Source organism: Spermophilus citellus (assembly GCF_964194105.1).
Source record: "Spermophilus citellus genome assembly, chromosome: 15".
NCBI lineage: Eukaryota > Metazoa > Chordata > Mammalia > Rodentia > Sciuridae > Spermophilus > Spermophilus citellus.
In genome coordinates, this window is record NC_138195.1 from 90,068,947 (window position 1) to 90,091,934 (window position 22,988).

The 22,988-nt window shown below is 47.8% G+C and overlaps 1 protein-coding gene across 2 annotated transcripts in view; it reads right to left on the minus strand.

The window, feature by feature from the left end:
- The window catches only part of CPXM2 (carboxypeptidase X, M14 family member 2), a 95,471-nt gene that overhangs the window by 23,538 nt on the left and 48,945 nt on the right, over positions 1–22,988 (minus strand). For both annotated transcript variants that reach the window (XM_081267788.1, XM_081267787.1), the window contains 3 exons: positions 9,494–9,578; positions 8,487–8,637; positions 2,529–2,617 (listed from right to left, as the gene is read on the minus strand). In XM_081267788.1, the coding sequence (XP_081123914.1) occupies positions 2,529–2,617; positions 8,487–8,637; positions 9,494–9,578 (325 nt within the window). The remainder of the gene's footprint in view (positions 1–2,528; positions 2,618–8,486; positions 8,638–9,493; positions 9,579–22,988) is intronic.

A 22,988-nucleotide genomic window follows, 5' to 3' on the forward strand; every position in this document is an offset into this window, starting at 1 on the left:
AGGCCCTGGAGGCCCCTGTCCTGGGGACCCAATGGCTCTTATTCACCTTCTCTCCACACGGAGAAGAGGCCCAGCCTTGCTCAGCGAGGCACTTCAGGACCTGGCTCATTCCCAGCCCACTGCCCGCTGTGGCGGACACTCCCTGAACGCCCCACCTCCACGCGGCGGTTCCTGCTGCCCTTGCTGCTGGCCATGCCCTCCTCTGTTCCCGCCTGCCGAAGCCCTCACCGTCTCCAACGAGGGGGACGGACAACGTGTCTGTGAAGGAACAGCAGCTAAGTGATTAGCAAATTGTGACCCGCTCTAAGGCCTTCCACTTCTCCTGGCCCGGCTCTCCCACTCTGCCCCGACCTTCTCCCCTGTTTCTCAGTTCCCCCTCCCACCCCTGCACCTCCCCGGACAGAGCCTCCCAAGTTGGTGCTCAGGAGAGTCTGAGCCTGGGAGGGCCACACACCTGGCCTCTCCCTCTCATAAGGTGTAGGATTTTCACTTTCTCTTCTTGCTTTCCACTGCTGTTTCTCTTTTCTTTTTTTCTCATCACAAATGTCTCTTTCAATAGTAGGATAAACTAACCATTGTCCCCAAGGTAGAGAGATTTCTACAGTAGCCAGTCGATGACACGAGGGAATTGCTAAGCTGCTGGCTTCTCCGCATCTCCAGAGTCGGGAATCCAAGTGGCAAGTCACACTCGAGAACTTGCCATACAATGGAGAAATGCTCCCTGGACAGTCTCCAGTTGAGCACTACCAGGCAGGGGCACCCTTGAGGACTCAGTGTCCCTGAGGCAGCTGACTGATGATTCCATGTCCTTGTAGTGGCTTTGACACCGCCCCCAAGTGACAGTGACTTGCGTGATGAAGGCTGCTCCACCAGCTCTCCTTGAGAGAGGAACCCCGTTGTCCACGTGCAACGGCTACTGACGACACCAGCACCCACACACCTCGGTGCAGCCTGCTGCCTTTAAGTGCAGATTTATGGCTCAGATTTACGGCTCTTGACGTGCATTGCACCAACTAAATTGATATTTGCTCTCTTCTGGACTCAGTGGGATGTCTGAGATGTCCAGAAAGCAGTGCTGGGTCAATCCACGGTGCCCCTATGATAGAACTAGGGGCAGAGCCACAGACACCCCAAGAATGCATAGCCTCAGGCATGAGTCAAGGACCTCAAGTCCAAGGACATTATCTTGGTTTCTGAAGAGCAAGAGGCTCAGCACTGCCACCTCCCGAGTCAGTGCTGACAGGTGTCTGGAAGCTGCCTGTCAATTAAATGACACTGGGCTGCCGGGCATGTTCACTTCATGGACTGGGCTCAGCCTAGAGGCTCCGAGCTCAGACACATCTTCCATGTTTGTCCTGCATCTGCTCCTTCCCTCTGCTCCTCCAGCCCTCCTTTGAGCCTCAGTAATTTGCCCGAGTGAATCCTTCTCTGAAAATACATTCTCACAAACATTCCTGCTTGTTCTGACTCTTCAGACTGATGCTTTGATCTCTAGGGACTTCTTGTCTGCCCACACCCCCTGTGCATTTCCAGCACATGTGGGGGACAGACATGGAACAGGATGTCAGGGGCAATGCGCTCCACCCAGGGGCTACCCCTTACCTGTTCTGATTAGTGGTGGCCCTCCCCCGCTCCTCAGCCAGCAGGCACAGGCTGCCACTGCTCAGACTACAGGGCCTCGCTGATTAAACCTGGGGAATCTCCTCTGATGGTCTTTTCCTGCCAACTGCACCCCCCACTATAAAGGTGTCAAGCAGAAGCTCTGAGACCTGGCTACGCAGCAGAAGCCCAAGGTCAGCTTTTAAAAACTTGAGTCCCCAGGTCCTTCTCCTAAGGGTTCTGCTTTACTTGTTCTGAAGCGAGTTCAGGAAAGTGTATTTTTACAAATTTCCCCAGGTGACTATAACAGGCATCTACGATGGAGACTGAGAATCTATGTAACACAGGGAAATGCTGTGCAGTGACTTGGTGACTTGGTTTCCCCATCTGTAAGAAAGGATGACCACAGTGCTACCCTCCTGGGGCTTTAGAGGACTGAACGCAGTGACATGGGCTCCAGCAGAGTCCTGCCAACAGCAGAGTCCCCATGTGCTTCCTCTTCTTCGACTCTGCACATGCCTGACTTCCTCCGTCCCTGACTTGGCTCTCACATAGGAACTAGAGTATTAAATGAGAAGAGTCTGGATTTCAGGCCCATTTCAACCCTGTGCAGTGGGAGAACCTTCCTGGTCACTGAATCCCAGAAAGACCCCTCAGTCTTGAAGCCGTGAGCATTCAATGTGTCTTCCACAGCCAAAGGGACCATTCAGGTTCCTGTCCCTTGAATGTGAACCCTATATACGAAGTGCTTAGGGCATTATCCCTGCAGCTCTTGGACAAACTCCTGGCCTGAGGCTACAAGCTCTGTTTTTTTGTTTTGTTCTGTGTTTATTTTATGAGGTGCTGGTGTGGAACCCAGGGCCTCGTGCACGCTAGAGGAGAGCTCTACCACGGAGCCATGGCCCCACTCCCTGTGTCCTGGGTCTTACCTGGCGCATTTCCTTATAGTTGTGGTGCTTAAAATCCAGGTCGTCCGTGGTGGTCATTTCATTCCGTCGGTGGTAATAGTTATTAGGATCTGGGGACAGAGAGATGACCTTGAATTCATTCACACCATTCTGTGACTTGTGGTAACCCTGTCAGGGTCTGACTCATGCAAGCACCGTGGGGATGGCAAAGCCTTCCCAGCCCAGTCCAACCTCGAGCTCCTAACATTGGCTCAGAGGCAGAGAACCGAGACACAGGGAGCAAGACAGGGGTTGGAATCACCCAGTGGCTAAGGGTGCAGAGCCATGGTGCCTGGGTCCAAATCTTTTCCATTTATGTGCTATATGATCTTGAGCAAGTCACTGGTCAGTCTTTGCCTTCGTTTTTCACCCATAAACAGGGAATAGAGTGGTTCCGGCCTCACGGATCTACTGTTAGTGGTAGAGGGGACATCCTATGTGCCTAGCAAACAGCCACTCTAAAGACATAGATGCAACATGAAAGCTGCGGACATATGCAGAGACTTTGGGAAGTGTGGGGACACATTCCTTTTGTTCTTCCTAACAGAAGCCCCACATTTGGAAATCCCCTCTTCCCACCTCTAGAAAACTCAGGGCCCCAGCTCCAGGCCATCAAAGCATGCCTCCCCCCCACCGGCCATTCTAACTGCTCCAGCACTTGGGCACAGAGAAGGACGGGGAAAGTGTGCAGAAGCACATCGCCTGCTTGCCACAGTGGGCATCTGACTACAAGAGGAACTAGCCCCAGGAGGACCTCAGGGATATGGACAACCAAGAGCAAAAGACAGAGAAGCCCAACTACATCAGGCCCTGCAGCCCGACCCTCCCTGGACTTGCACTCACAAGACACAGAGTGACCATAATGCTGAAGTCCGTGAGTTCCCTTCACGGGAGCAGAAGTCCCTTGGAAGGTGTAATCAGACCATATTAACCTCGGTGACCCTGAGGACTAGGGCTTGGGCTCTGGGGAGGACATGCCTGCTCTTCGCTTGATTCCCTTCAGAAGTATAAGTTGATTTTTACCCTTTAATTTCTTAAGCTTGTATTCTGCATATAATTATAAAAACCAAAGAACACACAGAAAGAAGGGGACATGGAGGAGGAAGATCAAGGAGGACAGCAGGAAGGGACATCAGTTGGTGCAGAGGTCCTTCTCCTCATCTGATGATGACTGGAAAGGAGGGTCGCAGGCCCCAGCCAGCCTGGTAGCATCTCCACCAGCACCAGCTCCCGACAGGAAGAACATGGGAGCTTTGGAAGCTGACCCACAACCCTAGGAGCATGTGAGCAGCTGGAGAGCCACAGCAGCCTTGGCTTGATGCAGGAGGCTCCAAGGTCATTCTGGAAGCAGAGCCAAGGTAGGTGGCAGAAGGACGGGCACTTGCTCCCTAGGGTGGCAGGCTGGGCCCTATCTCTGATCCGAATGTGCAGCACTGGCTCTTTGTCAGAACCAACCTGACAGAACCTTCTGACTCAGCAGGTTTAGAACCACACTTTAACAGAACGCCAGCTGACCCTGCAGGCCAGAAGGCTGAGAGCCGCCCAGTGTGTAGCAGCGGGGAGGAGGCATCAGCGACCTTCCACCCAGCCGGTCAGCTGAGCCAGCCCTGTGCCCTTGAAGATGGCTTCACCCTTCAGAACTGAGGTTGCCTGCCACAAGGTAAGAATCACAGATGGACCCAAACACTGAAAATAGAATTTTAAATCTTCACAAAAGGTTTTCCAGGATATGATCAGATACGAGTAACCAAGGCGGAAAGGGAGTGTCTCCGGAGGCAGGCGGGCATGCTGGCCAGCAAGAACAGAGAGGCTCAGCCAGAGGCCCACTCATTTCTCCAACACTTTCTTTTGGAGAGTGGGCTGACCACACCTCTGGCAAGCTTCCTTCCCTTTGAATTCCAAACCTGCAGATTTCAAAGCAAATGAGAAGCATATTTCTTTGCATTCATTTACACCAAACCTACCCAGTCATCTACAGTGAACCTAACCAGAGCTGTGTGCTGAGAGCTATTCCACGCCCCGCCCCAGTCTCTGGGGCCTCTTTCCAAAGGACTTGAAAGCCCCCTTTGTTTTCCAACACAAGTTCTGCCTTCAAGGTTGTGAAAAGGAGTGAAGAAAAACTGAGAGCCTCCAGGACAAAAGAACTCTGTGTCTGGGATATTCTTCCTTCCTTAAGACGAATCAGTGTGCTGAAAGGTTCAGGTACAAGTTCCAGAACTGTCTCAAAGCCACGGCGAGTTTGCACAACTTTCAGTCTCCCTATCCTGAAAAAAACTTCTTCTTTCCTGTCCATTTATTCTGACTGGCCAAGGTTTTAATTGAGGCTCTACTAGGAGCCACGCACTGAAGTAATGAGTGCACACAGTGCAATTGGCATCGGAGTCCACCCCCAACTTCCTCTGTGGACAAAAGAATTCCTTTCCCTTGTGAGTTCCGAGGGAGCTGCCCTGCCATGTGACTCAGGCCAGCCAGTTAACACACTTGTTCTGGCCACAGTCACTGGGTCCAGTCCAGGATCTACACGGGGCCACCAGAAGACTCTTAGCCCAGAGCTGTGCAGTCTCTCCCACTGGAATCTCTCTGAAGAGAGGATGACTTTGGGTCATCAGTGGCCACCTGCCTGTCTGCAAGAGACAAAGTGAGCCCTGACTTAGAAGGCCCTGAGACAGTAGACCTACCCCAACCTGAAGCCAAAGTCAGATCCACTCCTAAGATTTGACATCAGCCCACTTTTTTCTCTTAAGCTAGTTGGAACAGCGTTGCTCCCATCTGAAGCCCCAGCTGCCTCAGTCTACAAGCCCGACTGTCTCAGACGGAGCTTTGGCTCCTGTCTCCTTCCATGGGGCACATCCCATATGCTGAAAAACAGCTGATTCCTCAGAGACACCCTAGTTACAGGGACAAACTCCAGACGTTGGTACCTAAAGCTGTCTTCCCAACCGACTCCCCTTACTGAACTCCCCAAATCCTCTGTTCCACTGATTCTGCTGAGATGTGGTCTAACCAGAGAGAGGCCACCATGTGCTGGTTTGCTTGGGGCTCTCCTGGTTGATAAATTGAAAACTCCCTGTTTCCCAGACAATTGGGATGGGTGGTCACCCCGTCTAACCCAACAACTCTAGCAAGCAGATCTCCCTTTACGAGGCAGTATACTCATGCAGCTTAAAGGCTTAACTCTCACAGCAGATGCACGTTTTCCTATTAAATAATTAACTGTTAATTCCTTGGCCCATTGTTCACTACCTCAATGACCACAGTAAATGAGAGCAATCTTGTGATCTCATCTTCAGTTGGATCTGGCCTGTGTCTGGCTGACACCCTGTGCTTGATGGAGACATGGCTTCCGTCTTGGAGCGAAAGGCCTTCCCTCGCTTGGTGCCATTGTTACGGAACACTGCTATATGCCCTGTGCTTCACACGATATGGGCAGCACTATCCAGCTACAGAACATTTCTCATCTTGCAGACCTGAAACTCTAAACCCATGCAACTACAGCTCCCCATTTTCTTTTACTTCTGAGCTTTAAAAATCCTATTAATAGTCCATGGTCTATGGTAATGCACTTTCCAGCTCAAAGATTTCTGGAAATATTCACCAAGTCTTAAAAAGCAACCCGCACCCTCCAAGTCTGCCTCCACCAGAGGCCTCACAGGAAGAGGAGAAGGGAGGGCATGGTTGGAATGCAGAGATGCAAAATGAAGGTAAGTACATTTTTCATAAAAAAGAATTCCAGGAAGCATGGAACTGGTGGCTGCATTTAGACCTCAAGGTCACCATGGGTTTGGGGAGCTGCATTGTCTGCACAACTCTGGCTTCAATCTCATTAACTTTCATGAAGGTATCTTCTCCGCACAGCGATGATGAGAGGCTCATTTTGGACCTCTGTGCTGCCCTGGTCCTTGGACCTGACTACCACCAGGCGGCATGTGTGAACACTAGTGCATCTCTGGACAGAGTGCTAAGTAACTTCTAGAAGAAAAATGGCCCTAAATATTTAGGGGGTGGACAGCAGAACCCTGCTGAGGCCATACTTGACAGCCACCCAGATTTCACAACACAACTGTCTCTGCAAGTGATTCAACAGCTCCCAGGACCTATCTTCAAACACACCCCAAGAATAACTTCACAGGGAAATATTTATTTCGTGAGACTCGCACAGGCTGCCCTCTGCCCTCTGCTAACAACAGATGAATTCCTGCCTGCAGAGAAGAACCATGACCCTTCTCTTTAAAGCAAACAGACTGAGAGTGTGCTGAACAAGAGTCCCAGGTTCATGTAAAGAGGGCCAGAGCCCATGACTTCCCCTCTGCAGATACCTACTGACTTCGGGACCTTAGGACACAGTGAGCCTGGCAGGCCCCAGATGGCAGCAGGCTGGACCTGGACAGCAGTGCCCAGTTCCAACACAACCGGCCACAAAAGGAGGCTTCAATCTCAAACCAGGCAGCCTCTCCCCATGTCATCCTTGACAATGGGCGCTTCCTTTGTCCCAGCAACTCCACTCTCCCCAAGGCAATCCTGGGAATTAACCGTGGACATGCACACGTGGAATAGTGACGTGGAATGGTGACGGAGGAACAGGGATGCCCACTGCGGGTGTTCACAGAATCAAGATGCTGGAAACAACTCAACTTCCAACTCTCCAAGGCAGATTAAAAACACAGGATCTCTCCATGGATTAGGAGAGAAAGCATCAGTAAGACGGTGGGTCTCTGCCAGTTTTAATGACATTAAAAAAAAGTAGGTGTGAACAATTATAAAACAAAATATCTGACATGGGGAAAATTAAGTAGGTACCTAGATTCAACTCGGTCTCTAAAAATCCATGGTTGCCAAAGCGAGTTCATAGAAACTATGGGATTGAGAGGAAAAGAGTACAATGACATAAACACACTTGAAAACACAGTAAAAGTGAGTTCATGGTTTTGGTGGGGTCATGACAGACCCAGCCTCAGAGCTGGAGGTGCCAGGCCCCCAGAGCACTCGGAGGAACTGGGGGTCCAGAGAGAGCTGGGGTCAGCTCACACCTGCAAGATCAAGTGCAGGGAGGCTCCCTGGAGGAGCAGCCTGGGAGAGATGAGTCATGGCTCGCTCCTGGTCCTCCTGACTCAGGGTGCCCAGGAATGAGAAAGTTCCTGCCTGCTGCCTTCCCTGGAGATGTCTGGGCAGGAGGAAGAGGCTGCTACCACAGGTCCCTGAGCACACAAGCCAACCATCTGTGAAAGCCAGCTCAGGCCAGCCTGTCCAGAGCAAGACAGAGCAGGGACCCAGCTGGCTCATGAGTCCCCCCCATTCTCCCTGTTACTCTAGGGTCACACACTAAAACCATCATGTAGAAATAGGGCCAAGAAAACACAACCAGTAAGAATAAGTGACCCAAGACACAGGCATCCCGTGAAGCTCTTTAAACAAGACCACATCAACGGTCAAGTTTAAAGTGAACTTCTGCTGCTGCTGCCTTACCTCCTCTACCTAGAAGAGTGGGATCTGAAGAGACAAATAAATGTGGCCTCCAAAACTTTTTTTTTTTTTTTTTTTTTTTGGTAGTGCTAGGGATGGAACCCAGGGCCTTGCAATGCTCACAAGAACTCTATGGCTGAGCGGTACCCCAATGCTCCAAAACCCCTTTATAGTGTCTCTGCTCACCCTTGAGTGGTGGGGTTGGGTAATTGTCAACCTTGAAATATGCACAATGGGAAAACCCTCCCTTGGCAAGAGACCTCGATACCCCCAGTGTTCATGATGCTTCTTAGCAGGATAATGGGAAATTTTTACTTGTTTTCTTTTTGGCTCACCTGTATTTTCAAAATATTCTAAATAGACACATCTCTTCTTTTTAACACCAGAAAACAATTGCGCAGCTTAATTTTACTTACCCTGGCTGGCACCTGTTTTGTGTCAGCATCCTGCCCTGCAGGAAGTGCAGGTGGGTGGACTCACCTGGCAGTGGGCAGCCCAGGATCTCCATCCTCAGACAGATGCTGCCGTTGTCAAACCAAGACTGCGGGTTGATGCGGATGTAGCGGGCCACCATGGGGACAGGCAGCTCGTTGAGCACAGGGATCTCCTTTTCACTGTTTCCTTCAAATATCTATTGATGTTCAAGAGGAAAAGGAGGCTCTTGTAGGGTTTGATTATCGGGGGGGTGAGATTGGCAGTCCACTGGCTCAACAAGAGGCTGTTGAGGAAGACCTAAGGTTGTGTTGAGCGCTGAGGGAGAGGGAGAAAGGAGTCAGGTCCCAGGAAGCCCCCATCGGTTGGGGCCTGGGGAGAACCTTTGACTGTAGGAACTATCAAGGTCAGGGCAAAGGGACACCACAGAGCTTTTGGATTTCAGCAGAAGAAGACCAAGCCAAGCTGTGGGGAAGCAGTTGCATTTGACCTGACATGGGGAGAAAGACATTCCTATCTTGGAATACTCTAGAGAAAGACACAGCAATGGGTTCCCAGGTAGAAGAGCAGCTGTCACCCTTCTACCAGGACACAGGGATGTGGGTGATAAGGAATCTGCAGGCGGTGTGCAAGATGGGTGTGGGACAGGGGACATGGTGCTGGGAATGTGCCCTTGAGGATCTCAGTGTGACTGCAGTGTGAAGCTGCCCCACATCACAGAGCTAAAGATCCACGGTCATTAGAGAAAGTTGGGAAACTCATAACTGAACAGCTCTGAGGGGCCCTGCATGCCCTGCATGCCGTCTCTCTCCAGGGCTGGCCTGGGTGTGGGTAAGAGGCTGGGTTCAGACCCTGTGACAGGAGGAAAGGCGGGAGTCCACATCGTGCCCAAAGGTGACCACCTGGTGCTGAGCTTTGGGCCATGGAAAGGGGTCACTGTCCATCACACTCTCAGGGTTGGCTGGAGTGGACCCAGAAATGGTAAGTCCCAGGTGACTGGGCATATCACGACTCTCTGCAGGGTCCCACACAGCCAGAGCCAAGAAGAGACTCACCATGTCTCCAGATCCGTTCTTGACAGTGACCCACGTGTGGCTGTCATTGCTCACCATGACCTTATAGGATGTCACCCAGTCACTCCTAGGAGAAAACAAAGCATCACTGGAACTGTATAATGTTTACCTCCTCCAGGTGGGTGCAGAAGTAAGACAGCAGAGGCTCTTGTGGGGTTCAATTATTGGGGGTGTGAGAGTCGGCAGTCCACTCGTTCAACAAGAGGCTGTTGAGGAATACCTAACGTGTGTGCAGTGCTGGGGGAGGGGAGAAAGGAGTCAGGTCCAGGAAGCAGAAACTCTTCCCAGCACTGGGCCAAACCCTGGTTCCAAGACACCGGCTATGCAACCTTGGCCAGGTAATTGACCCATCTATGCCACTGGTTACTCATCCTTAGGATGGGAATCGTGGAAGCACCTATCTTAAAGAATTTGAGGAGCAGAGAACAGTTTGATACCCTCTAACATGTGGGACCATGCCCAGCCCCAGGCAGCGCTCAGCACTGACCACACATAACAGCGCATTTGTTTGTAGTCAACAGTGACGTCGCCCACAGGAAGAGTTTGGGGAAATAGTCTCAGGACAGGCCAGAAGCTGCTTAAACATTTCATTCAGGAAACTGACTTGGGAATGTAACAAACCAGATCCTGCAACCGTAAACTGAACTGCTTGGGTCTCTGAGAGACACTGAGTCTCTCCCTGGCTGTCCTGGCCACACAGATGGTCCCCACCAAAGCCAAACCTCTGTCAGTACATCCTACTGCCCCAATGTCACTGGGGACAAAGCAGCTGTAATCTGACTTCCCGGAGCCAAGCTCAAGATGAAGGACTCAGCAAACTCAGAGCAAGAACTTACATGTGGTGAGAACACTTCTTCCCTCTGCCTCATTTTTTCATAATATTAATTCTTAGGCAGGGTAGAAAGTTCCCCTCTGCCTTCACCCTTCCTCATTTCTTAAATACTGGCCCTAAGCACCTTCCCTGGTTTTCTAGAAAACTCTGCCCACTGAACTGCTTGGAATCCTTCCCGTGTTATGAAGTCCACTTGGTCTCGGGGTCCAGAGCTTTCCCAAGAAGGTTCTGAGCTTCCCATCGGAGTCAGGAGTGGCCAGTGAGTCTTCAGACACAGTAGCTGGTTTTATTCATTCTGGTTCCTCTGACAGACGTGGCATGAAAGTTCTTCTCAGGGGCTTTCACACATGCTTGGAAACAAACCCGCGCCTGTCACCTTCTCCCCTCTCCCCTGCTCCCCACCAACTGCTCCAGATCCCTGCAAGAAGCCAGAATCTCCCGAGCAACACGATTTCCCCTGCGAGCCCCAGGCTGGAGCCCACCACTGCAGTGGACGTAGCAAACAGGCCGTTGAGAAGCACTTTGGCTGGGTGTCCTCTGCTGAACAACCGCCCTCCCCCCAAACAGCAACCCCTTTACCCCATCAGGATTCCCAAATGACTCACAGGAGGTGCCTCTGACTGTCAGCTGACCCTCCCCACTGGGCTCTGGAGGCAGAGGACAGAGGTGGGGTCTGCAGCTCCTGAGGGAGAGGTGGCACATTTAGGTGACCCTCAGGCGAAAGAAACACACACTCCATAAAAGGGAGATAGAAAGAAAAATGGAAATAAATCCTCCGAAGAAGGAAAGAGAGAGGAAAAAAAAAAAAAAGGGAATGAAACAATTTCCCAAACTTAAAAAACACATAGATAAAAACCAATCTGCTACTTGTGTTTGTTTGAACAATGACTCGGTGATGCCTCAGAACTCTCGTCTGAACTGCAGAGCAGCCCCATCTCCTGCCCATCTGATCCTCTACTTGATGTCTAAGTGACATCTCTGACCTTTCTGCCACCGTGCACCCCAACATGGTGGCCTCGGGGAAAGTACCACCATCCATCCGGGTGGCAGGGTCCAGGAACCATCCTTGGCTCTCACACCCTGCCCCTCCCCTACATTCCAGTCACCATGTTTAGGTATTCGACCACCCACATCTTTGCGGAAGGCTCACAACTCTGTCCCACCTCCTGGTGACCAACCCAGCCCATTCTCTGGGGCCAGGACTATTACAGTTGCCTCTACATGGTCTCCTGGAATCTAAACTGCTCCAGTAAATCCCAGAGTCAGAGGCTCACTCTGCTAGTGAAATATCATGTCACCTCCTGCTTGAAATACCTCTTACTTTAAGCATCTGGCATTCCAACAGCCGGTGTACCCTCATCTTAGTATGAAGAGCAAAATCTTCACCATGCTGTACAAGACCCTAGCTTACCTCTTGTTTTCTGTGTTCTCTCCTTCAATTCCCAATATGGAAACACACTCTGCTGCCTCAGGGTCTTTAACATACAGTTCCATCCGTCTCAACTGCTTCTTCTGTTTGCCTCTAAATTATTCAGAAATCAAACTGTATCAAAAAGCCTGTTCTGGCCTCCTATCTAGCCAAGTTTTCATTGTATGTCCTTTTCCTTCTTAGTTTGGGTTTGGGATTTTAAACTCCTTTTTTGAAATCGTCTGATAATGTCCTTTATCCCCTACTGGAGTCCAAGCAGCTCACAGATGGAGAAAGGAGAGACCCTGACCGTGGTGCTCTGGAGGCCACACAGGAAGCCTGGAGCACCCCGTGAGGGCCAAAGGGGCAGGGCCAGGCCCGGTGGGCTCTGGAGGCCAAGTGGTGGGAGCAGGACTTCTCTGCCATGCAGTAGGGAGCTGGCCCCCAGCCCTGAAGTCCACCAAGCAGCCCGGCCAAAAGTACCTGAAGGCCAATTAGAAATTCTCCTCTGCCTCCTAAATTTGCCTCATCATAGGATGCTTGCTATTTGGAGACGTAGTTCCCTGTTTACACTGTAAAGCTGCCTCTCCTTCCCCGACCTTTGAACCCCAGCTGAGGTGAACACACCCACAGAGGGGTCTTCTGGCTCCAAGTTCGTGAGGCCTTTGCTCATTTTGTCTCAGACTTTGTCTTACTGTCGTCATGATGCAATGCTGCAGATGCAACCCGGGGCCTTGCGGATGCAACCGGGGCCCTCGCGCTCCATGGGTGAGTGCTCTGCCCTGGGCCATGCTCCAGCCCGCTGTCTCCCGCGGTTCCTATTATCACCTACAGCCATGATTTTCCTTCCACTCTCCGTGCTTTCCAGTGTTCCTCTCTGAGCAGATACCCCACCTTATCTGCCCACTTTACTGCCAGTGAGGATCTGAGTCGTTTGGGGTCTGAACTATTAAAAGCAGTGCTCCTGTAAATATTTTTGTATGTGTCTTTTGGCAAATTTATACAAAATCCTGTTTGGTGTATAATTGGGAGAAGAATTTCTGGGTCACTGAGTCATAGATATCTATTTATATACGTCTGTTCAGCTGCAGCCATTTTCCAAGTTAATTGGAACTATTTGCACTCGGGCCCCAGAGAGTCCCCACTGCTCCGGGTTCTCGCCAACACGTGGCACGTCTTCCCCTTCATCTCTGCCATTCAGGTGAGTGTTAAGTGAACCACGTGGCAACTAACGAAGCCATAGGTTTCACAGGTCTATTGGCATTTGAGTAACATCTGGGAGGTGCTCACATTCCCCCCCTTCTCCAGTTAAGTTGGCCACTTTTTTTATACAGGTTTTCAAGAGTTCTTTCTGCATTCTAGAGATGAGATTTTTTGATTGAATATATGGTCTGAAAGTATTTATCTCTGATTTCTTCATTTCATTCACTTTCTTTGTACCTTTTGACAAAAAGATTTTCTTAATACCAACCAATTAACTATTTTTCTTTATTATTTCTTAGTATTTGTGCCCTTTTCAATAAATTTTTGTTTCCTCTTGAAAGCTTCATTGCTTTATCTTTCACATTTACTTCTGCAACCCATCCGAAATTGATCATCGTATGGTGTGAAGTGGGGGTTAAGATACATTAGGTGCAGGGTCTCTATTCTAGTGCCTAAGTCTTTGATCCACTCTGAGTTGATTTTTGTGCAGGGTGAGAGATAGAGGTTTAATTTCATCTTGCTACATATGGATTTCCAGTTTTGCCAGCACCATTTTTTGAATAGGCTATCTTTTCTCCAGTGAATGTTTTGGGCGCCTTTGTCTAGTATAAGATAACTGTATCTGTGTGGGTTTGTCTCTGTGTCCTCTGTTCTGTACCATTGGTCTACAGATCTATTTTGGTGCTGTTTTTATTACTATAGCTCTGTAGTATAGTTTAATGTCTGGTATTGTGATGCCTCCTGTTTCACTTTTCTTGCTAAGGATTGTTTTGGCTATTCTGGGTCTCTTATTTTTCCAAATAAATTTCATGATCGCTTTTTCTATTTCTATGAAGAATGTCCAAATCTTCACCATGTTGGCCTAATATCTGACTTCCTTAACAAGACCCCTAAAGCACAAGAAGTAAAATCAAGAAATTTAAATTAAATTAAAAAGCTTCTTCTCAGCAGAGGAAACAAACAATAATGTGAGGAGAGAGCTTAAGATTGGGAGAAAATCTTTACCCCATGCACCTCTGATGAAGCATTAATCTCTGTATAATATATAAAGAACTAAAAAAAATTAACACCAAAAAAATAACCCAATCAATAAATGGGCTAAGCAACTGAACAGACACTTCACAGAAGAAATACAATTGAGCAATAAAATATATGAAAAAATGTTCAACATCTCTAGTAATTACAGAAGTGCAAATAAAAACTACACTAAGATTTCATCTCACTCCAATCAGAATGGCAGTTATCAAGAACACAAGCAACAATAAATGTTCGTGAGGATGTGGGGGAAAAGGTACACTCATATATTTTTGGTGGGATTGCAAATTGGTGCAACCACTATGGAAAGCACTATGGAGATTCCTCAGAAAACCTGGAATGGAACCACCATTTGACCCAGCTATCCCACTCCTCTATTTATACCCAAATGACTTAAAATCAGCATATTACAATGATGCAGCCACATCAATGTTTATAGCAGCTCAATTCACAATAGCTAAACTATGGAACCAACCTAGGGGTCCCTCAATAGATGAATGGGTAAATAAAATGTGAGATATATATATATATATATATACACACACATACATACATACATACACACACACACACACACATAATGGAATATTACTCAGCTTTAAAGAAAAATGAAATCACAGCATTTGCTAGTAAATGGATGGAGGTGGAGAATATCATACTAAGCAAAATAAGCCAATCTCAAAAAACAAAGGCTGAATGTTTTCTCTAATATGCAGATGCTAATTCACAATGAGGGAGAGGCACTAGAGAAGAATAAAGTTACTTTATTTATGTAGAGGGAAGTAAAGAGAGGGGAGGGGATGTGGGGAGAGGAAGGATACTAGGCTGAAACAGACATTATTACTTTATGTATCTGTATGACCACATGACCATCGTGATTCTACAACATGTGTACTCAGAAAAATGAGAAATTATATCCCATCTATCTACGTATATCAAAGTACATAATGCATTCTGCTGTACATATAACTAATTAAAACAAATTTTAACAAATCTTTTAAAGATACATTGTTTTCCATATGGGCTTCCAATTAATTCAGGAAATTTACATGATGATCTTACTGCTGCTCCTCTGTGGCACTTTTGTTATAAGTCGTATTACTATTCATGTGGAGGTATGTTTCTAGACCCTCTATTCTGTTCCCTTGGTTTATTCCATTCCTTATCCTAAACCTGCCTTAATTTTTACAGATTTATGACATATTTTAATATCTTGCACTATGTTTCCCCACTTTGATTTTGCTTTTCTAATTTATCTATCTTTGGCCCTCTCATAAATTTTAGGATCAGTATGTTAATTGCCAAAACAGAGTCTTCTGGGATTTTAACTGGAATAACATGACATTGAGTATAGAAATGAGTTTTTTATACCTTTGCATCTTTATAATATTAACTCTTCCAATCCATAAACATGGTATACCCACCTATTTATTTACATTGATTGCCAGATTTGCTATATTTATTCTTAAGTAGTTGATTTTTCAATGATTTTAAAGATGATATCACTTTAAACTTTATTTTCAACTTGTTTATTGTAAGGATATATAAATGCTTTTTGTATCCAGCTATTTTGCTAATTCATCAGTTAATTCTAATAATTTGTAGATCTCTTTAGCTATTTTATGGATGTGATTATGTCATCCAAAAGCAATGGCAGTTCTGTTTATTTCCAATCATTAGGTTTATAATTTCTTTTTCTTGCTTTAGTACTTGCTAAGACTTCCAGTTGAATGCTGAAAGCCCATGGTAATAACGAATATTTCTGCCTCCTCGCTGGGACTGAAGGAAAGATTTCAACATTTCACCATTGAACAAGACCACACATGCCCACGTTTAAAACCACTTGGCATTTAGTAAATGTACAATAATAATATGAGCAGAGAAGTGAATTCTAACCATTTTATTAGCTCTAATCCAGTTTTATTCTTTGCTAACTTCATGAACTTAAAAAGCCACCTCTTCTTCTGAAAATAATAGCTACCAGGAGAATGTGTGTTCATTTTTAAATTAAGAGATGTTATAGTGGAAGGTTAAGACTGCTGGTTCTGAGGTCAAGGAGCCAAAAGTTAGATTCTAGTTCTTCCACTTCCTGCCCTGTGACTTCTGAGCTCCGCTGTAAAAAAAGATACCAACTCTACCTTCTTGTTCAGTAAATGAGATGGACCAAAGCAGTAGGGGCTGAGCTCAGAGCCAGATGCACAGCACGTGCCCTCTCTAGAGGGGCTGTTAGTAAGGATTCCCTCCTACTAGGCACATGTCAGACCCCAGGCCGGCCCGGGGATGTCAGGCTGGACTGAAGCACAAGCGGAGGCTTCTCCATGTGCTCTGGGGAGTGGCTCTTCAGGCTTAACCTTCCTGCCCTCGTAATGGGAATGAGCTGTCAGAGCCATAAAGAAATTAAGAAGGAGTTGTTTTAATTAAAATTAATAGGTTGATAATGCAGGGTGAGAGAAGAGCCACCGGCCCGTCATTGAGACGCTGGGACTGACTGTGCCTTCCACAGGAAGAGGCTAAAGCCCTGGGATGGCTAAGTCCTGCTCCCAGCCCTATAGCTACAGCACCCCCGATTCCAGCGCGAGGCAGAGGGAGGTGGCGAGGCGCCCCCAGCAGAGGCCGGGAGGCGGGGCAGGCTGGCCAGCACACCTCACCCTTGTCCACTCCAAGGCTGCATATTGTATTCCTTTGTCAGGGCTCACTCATTGCGTGGAGAGCTAGCCCGGTAGACTGCAGCCACAGTGGCCCTGCTCTTTGGTCTCCTAATCCTTAGGGAAGGCTTGAAATTCATAGCACTTTTGTGGCTTTTCTTCCACTTCCCTCAGAGAGATTATTCTACATCACAAAGCCACCTTGCTATTCAATCCTCAGCACTGAAGGCTGTGACTCAAAGCCCCAGGGTCCAAGCAAAGAAGCCCTGCATCAGAGGCTTCTGGAGAGCAGACAGGGCCGGGGTGACACTCCTCTGGGCCACAGCAGCTCCCTCAGCTTAGAAATGTGAAAACACAACAAAACCCCTCCTGTGCCATTATCACACCGCCTAGTCCAGCCTCCCTTAAAACCAGGGAAACAGAGGAGTGGGCCACAAAGAAGAAGTGGAACTCGGGGAGACAGGACTGCGTGGTGAAGACCTGGTGTCCATACAAACAAAACGCCACAGCAAAGGGTCACGGAGCCTCCACCGTGGCTCAGCCGCGCCCTGGTTACCCTGAATCAACCCTCAGAGGGCAAAGAAGGGATGTCTGCACGAAGGGCCATGCACAGAGGCCAGGTTAGGAGGGGAGGAAAAGAACAGCAAGCAGTGTGCCAAGGAGACACCTGGGCTGCGGGGGAGGTGCCAGCGAAGGGGTTGGGGAGGGCATCCAGACATTAAGCCAGAAAAGCTGGACTTTTCCCAGGACTCTCAAAGGGACAAAAACGGCCTTACAACAGGAGCGCCTACTCGGTTCCCAAGGAGCACCCAGGAGCCTCTCCGAGGTTTCACTGGCTGGGATCTAGAAGAACTGGCAATCTTAAAACATCATTGAACATACAAGAAAACATCCCCTGTGAGAAACAAAACAACTCATTTAGATCCCAAAGAACTTCAGATTTTGAAACTATTGCATACCTATTTTTAATTTTCTTTATCAAAGATGCAAACAGATGCTCCTCCACTCAGGATGCAGTCACATTCCCACAAACCCACGGTGAGTTATAAGTGCCTTACATACAGGTTCTGACCTACTGTGCATCACAGCTTGGTGACTCGGCCCACTAGAGGCCACATGGGCAGGGCCATAGCTCACTGCCACTGCCCAGCATCAGGAGAGAGCTTCCTACCAGCCCAGGAAGAGAGATATCCCCTGCACCTGCACTGCCTTCGCAGCCCTGGCGGGGTCTGGCTCAGTGGCACGGCGGGCTCATGGTGTTGGTTTTATTGTGATGCTTAATGCCTTACAAATAGATTACACTCATCTTTTGTATCCCTCAAATGTTACAGAAGGAGAAAGAGAAAATATTTTTTTGAATGTTGTATAATAGGCTGACATACAAGACAGTACCACAGTTCTCTTGCAAAAAGGGTGTATGTGAAGATGCCACTCATCTCCTAAAGGCAGACTTTAAGAAAAAAAAGATAAATCCTATATAACTTCTTATATGCAATTTTTCTGTCCTTGAAAGAACAATTCTCTTAAGATTTCCTAGTAATAATTCAAATGGCACGTTAGTCTTCAAAATGCCTCTGCCTACTTGGTCTTATTTCATCCTAGAAAAACAAGCAAAGTTCCTCATTAGGCACGTGGTTGCTAACTGGCTTGGTAGGAGGAAAGGGCCATGTCACTTTATTCCTATACATAAATGCTCCAGTCTCTCCTCTGGTCTTCATCAAACTTCTCTTGTCCCTTGGTTCTGGGTACAAGGTTTCAGTACCCAGACCTATCCAGGGCTCTAGGGGTGTGTGAGCAAGCTATCGTAAGCCACATGTAATGAACAGTAGCTGTTCTTCTCAAAGGAACCTATCACCAGCACTTCTCAGTCATTTGCAAATAACCTCCCTTTCTACAAACACAGTCTGGGGCTGATGCACCATCACAAAACAGTTCCCAAATGTAGCAAATGGAACACAGAAAGCACCAGACAAACATGGAGTCTAGATGTTGATGAATTTTCCCAAGGATGGTTCAGTAACACCACTGTCTTCAGTAACCAAACAGAGAACCTCAGATATCTGAAGGTGTGCCGAAAAATGGTAGTAACCTTGCCTATAGAACTGCTTTGATTGTATCTGTATGGGACACCGTGGGGACGTTCAGCCCTGTTGTTTTGAGCTACATTTCCACTTTGACCCTTATGCATGGTCACATTGGAAGCAGCTGTTCCACGGAGCATGACCCTGCACCTTGCCAGGCTGAAGAGCCTGAAGGTGGTCACCTGACAGAAACCAGGACAGTCACAGTCGACTGGCCTAATGGAACACCTGACCCAAACAGAGCCAAGACATTCTTCCCTGGGATTCTGGATCTGAGTGCCAGAGGTGGCTGGAGTCTGAAGCCACAGCCCTCGGAACTGCTAAGGGCAGTTCCATTCTTCATCCTGTGGCCAGAGAGGCAGAGGCCACTCTATAGAAGGAGATATTCAGCCAACTCTGGATGCTGGGACCCAGTTACACCCAAGGAGCTGCCTGAGGCCTGCTGATACCCCAGAGTGTTTCAAGATGGGCCCTGTGACTTTCAGACAAGGAAGGCCTCCTGCTCCTAAACTGTAACCAACGGTTCAGGGGTCCTCATATGTGGACTCTGCTAAGCCTGAGTGAGACGGCTTAGGAGCCCAGGTCAGGAGGCTGGAAGTTCTGGCTGTACAGAGGCAAAGCAGCCAAGCCATTACCAGCTGCATTTCATGACAACACAGCAAAAGCTGGGATACGGAGCAGGCCGGCTACTTCCTGTGGCCTCAGTAAGGAACTCACCATAGGGAGAGGCTCTGGTCTAGGAGGTGCAACTGGAAGCAGGTGAGCAATAGTGAAGCAAGGGCGCTGTGTGTCTGGGCAGCTCCTTGACCCCACCAAGAATCAGAGCCCACTGAGGCACAGATGACCAAATGCCCAGCTGGACAGCAGCGGTCACTTTCCCCCACGTGGGCATTAGCAAACAGAGATTGCTATCACGGTAATGGGGACATCTGAGAAGAGCCAAAAGAACCCCCAAGTCCCTCCCAATATGCCCCTGTCTTTCAGCAAAACTGGGTACAGCATGTAGGTAGATAAATGTGAGCTCCCCACCCCAACCATGGTGGCCGTGCAGCTCAGTGAGATCCGAGGACACTCGCCTCAGCCCTGGGGCTCAGGAACGCGGTGGGTGAGACCTAGTCTCTGTCTTTGTCTTTTCTTATATACATTTTTTTTCTTTCTTAAAATAGTGACTATTACTACTTCCTAATAATTCAAGTGGCATTTCAGTTTACGGGGTGCTTCCACAGCACGACCCTGCTTCAGCTAAGAAGGAGCCACAGTCACCTTGAAGGATCATCCACAGCAGATAGGTTCAGATGGGGTAAACACAGGCCCTCTCTTCACCCAGGGTCCTTTGCTTAATTACACTGGCCAAGTCCCTCTTACCACGTAAGGTCACATATCACAGATTCTGGGGACTGGCATGGGTGAGTTCTGTGGGAGGACATCTTCCACCTTGGGACCCTCACTCTGATTCTGGCTTCCCCCGTAGACCCTCCAGAACCCCTTCTCTCTTGGCGCAGGCCTGAGAGTCCAGGCCTGTCCGGCTAGCCAAGTCACAACAGGACAACACGCTGTTTCCCAAATTCCAGTCAATAAACGGGAATCTTCAGTCTTAGCCAAAAAACCACAGCCAAAGAAAACTGCACCACTCCACCCCAGCCACCACGAGGCTCTCTCCTGAAGAGCCAGAGTCCAGGGAAACAAAGAAAATTCCGTCCCACCTGACAACTCATGATGGACTTCTCAACCCACTGACTGTAATTAAAATTCCCTGGTATTTCTCAAGATATCTGGCTCCTTCTACAGGGTCAAAGCTGTGTTCCTGGAAGAGGCGGTCCACTCCTCACCCAGAGTCAGCCCAACTGGCAGAAGACATAGTGTCAGCCACTGCAGATTCCGGAAACCCCTCCCGTGCCAGCCCAGGCTCCCTCACTCCTCTGGGCACCCAGCAATCAGGCAGGTGTAGCCCATGGCTCTGCAAGTACAGCGAGGGCTCTCCAAGAGGGTATTTCTGCCCCCAGGGGCGTCTGCAGTGTCTGGGGCCATTTCTGATTTTTATGACTGTGGGGCTAGGGTAGGCTGCTACTGCAGGGTGAGGAGCATCTCCTGGGTAGAGGCCAAGGATGCTGCTAAACATCCGAAAATACACAGGAACGATTCCCATAGCAAAGACTTATCCACCCCAGACTGCAACAGTTCTGGGGTGGAGAAGCCCCATTATGAACCATTCAAATAGCAAGATGGGTATTCTCCACTGAGGTTGTTCAAAACTATCCTGAGGGAAGAGTGATGTCACCTGCACAGCATTATCAGGGGCTATGACCCTTTAGAACCAGAGTGGATGTCAGATGGCGCAGGCTTCTTCAACATGCCTGTTGATTTGCCTGAAAGAACGGGAAGGACTCAGAACCAGGTAGGCGGCAGCAAGAGCAGTTTTTCAGAATGTGGCTCAGTTACCTGAAAGACACGTGCAATGAATAGCTGTTCAGTGAACAGAAACTGGTGCTTCCAAAATATTTTCAAATGTTTTGGACGCCCTTGCACCAGGCAACCCTATTCCTCTCTTACCAAAACTTGTCTTTTCAGACAGCCTGGTGTGTAGCCCAGACCTGGCTCATATTACCCTAGAAGCCACAATGTAGACTCATGTTATGGTTTGGATGTGTGGTATTCCCCAAAAGCGCATGGGTGAGACAATGCAAGAAGTTTTGGAGGAGAAATGATTGAGTTATGAGAGCCTTAATTCAATCAGTGAATTAATCACCTAATGGGATTAATTGAATGGTAGCTGAAGGCAGGTGGAGTGTGGCTGGAGGAGGTGAGGTATCAGGAGGCATGACTTTGTATCTGGCAAATGGAGTCTCTTTCTCTCCTTCTGATCATCATGTGAGCCGCTCCCCTCTGCCACACTCTTCTACCATGATATTCAGCCTCACCTTGAGCCCTGAGGAATAAAGACTTCTGTCCATGGACTGAGACTTCTGAGACCATGAGCCCCCCCAAAAAACCTTTCCTCCTCTACAATTGTAATGGTTGCATCTTTTAGTCACAGTGGTGAAAACCCCGAATAAAACAACTCATGACCAATACTTGTCAATACCAAGGACAGGAAGTGGGCCAGCCACTGCTCAGTGACCCTGGGCACAGGGAGTTTACAGTCTAGTGAGGAAGGCAGAGATTGCATAATTAATCATGTAATTAATTATGGAACTGCCATTGCGATATTGTTCAAAGGAGAAATATACAAGGCTTTTAAATGGGGCAGGGGTTGACTTCGTCCAGGGCTGGTTGGGGAACGCATTCCCAGGGAGGCTGTTTTTGAGCTGAGACATGAAGAGCAAACACGAGTAACTAGGTGAGGATCAGATTCATTTTCATCCAGTAAGAAAAAAAGCTGAGGTTTAATAGGTAAATAATAATTCTAAAAAAAGCAGAAGAAAATGGAGCAGAGATTAATAGTAAGAACAATAACATAATATAAATAGAATACCTTAGAGCTAAAAAGTATGAGTTCCTGTATTTCAAGGTCACATCAAGTTTCAGCTATAATAAAGTACAATATTGTGTGGGTTTTAGCACAAGAGATATAAAAATAACCCTAAAAACTTCATAGAGGAAGAATTATTCAAAGGTTCTTAGTAAGTATGATGTCCTCAGACAAATATATCATTAACATTGAAGGTAAAGAAGCAACAGAAAAATTCAGGACTTTGAGAGGTAACATGGTTTCTTTCTGGCATAATGAAAATGTTCTAAAAGATGATTGCACCATCTTGTGAATATATCAAAACACTAAATCATACCTGTAAATAAGTGACTGTACAGTATACGTTATAGTACAGCAGATGACCTGGCTGTAAATAATAACTCAATATGACCATGATATAAGAATTAAGTGCTGATTTCACAAAAGTTTTTTTTTTTAAAGAGAGAGAGAGAGAGAGAGGGAGAGAGAGAATTTTTTTTAAATATTTATTTTTTAGTTTTCAGTGGACACAACATCTTTATTTTTATGTGGTGCTGAGGATCGAACCCAGCGCCCTGTGCATGCCAGGCGAGCACACTACTGCTTGAGCAACATTCCCAGCCCCACAAAAGTTTTAATATAGCTCCTTAGGAAGAATGAAATGAGAGAGAGGGGGGTAGAATATGCTGGACACAGATTATTAAGAGACTTCCATTCTTACTTTTCATAGCAGAATGTCAGCAGATAACTAATTTAAAAGATTAAGAAAGAGCACTGAGAACATTTTATTTAGAAACCTGGGGATTAAGAAAAATAAAACACAAG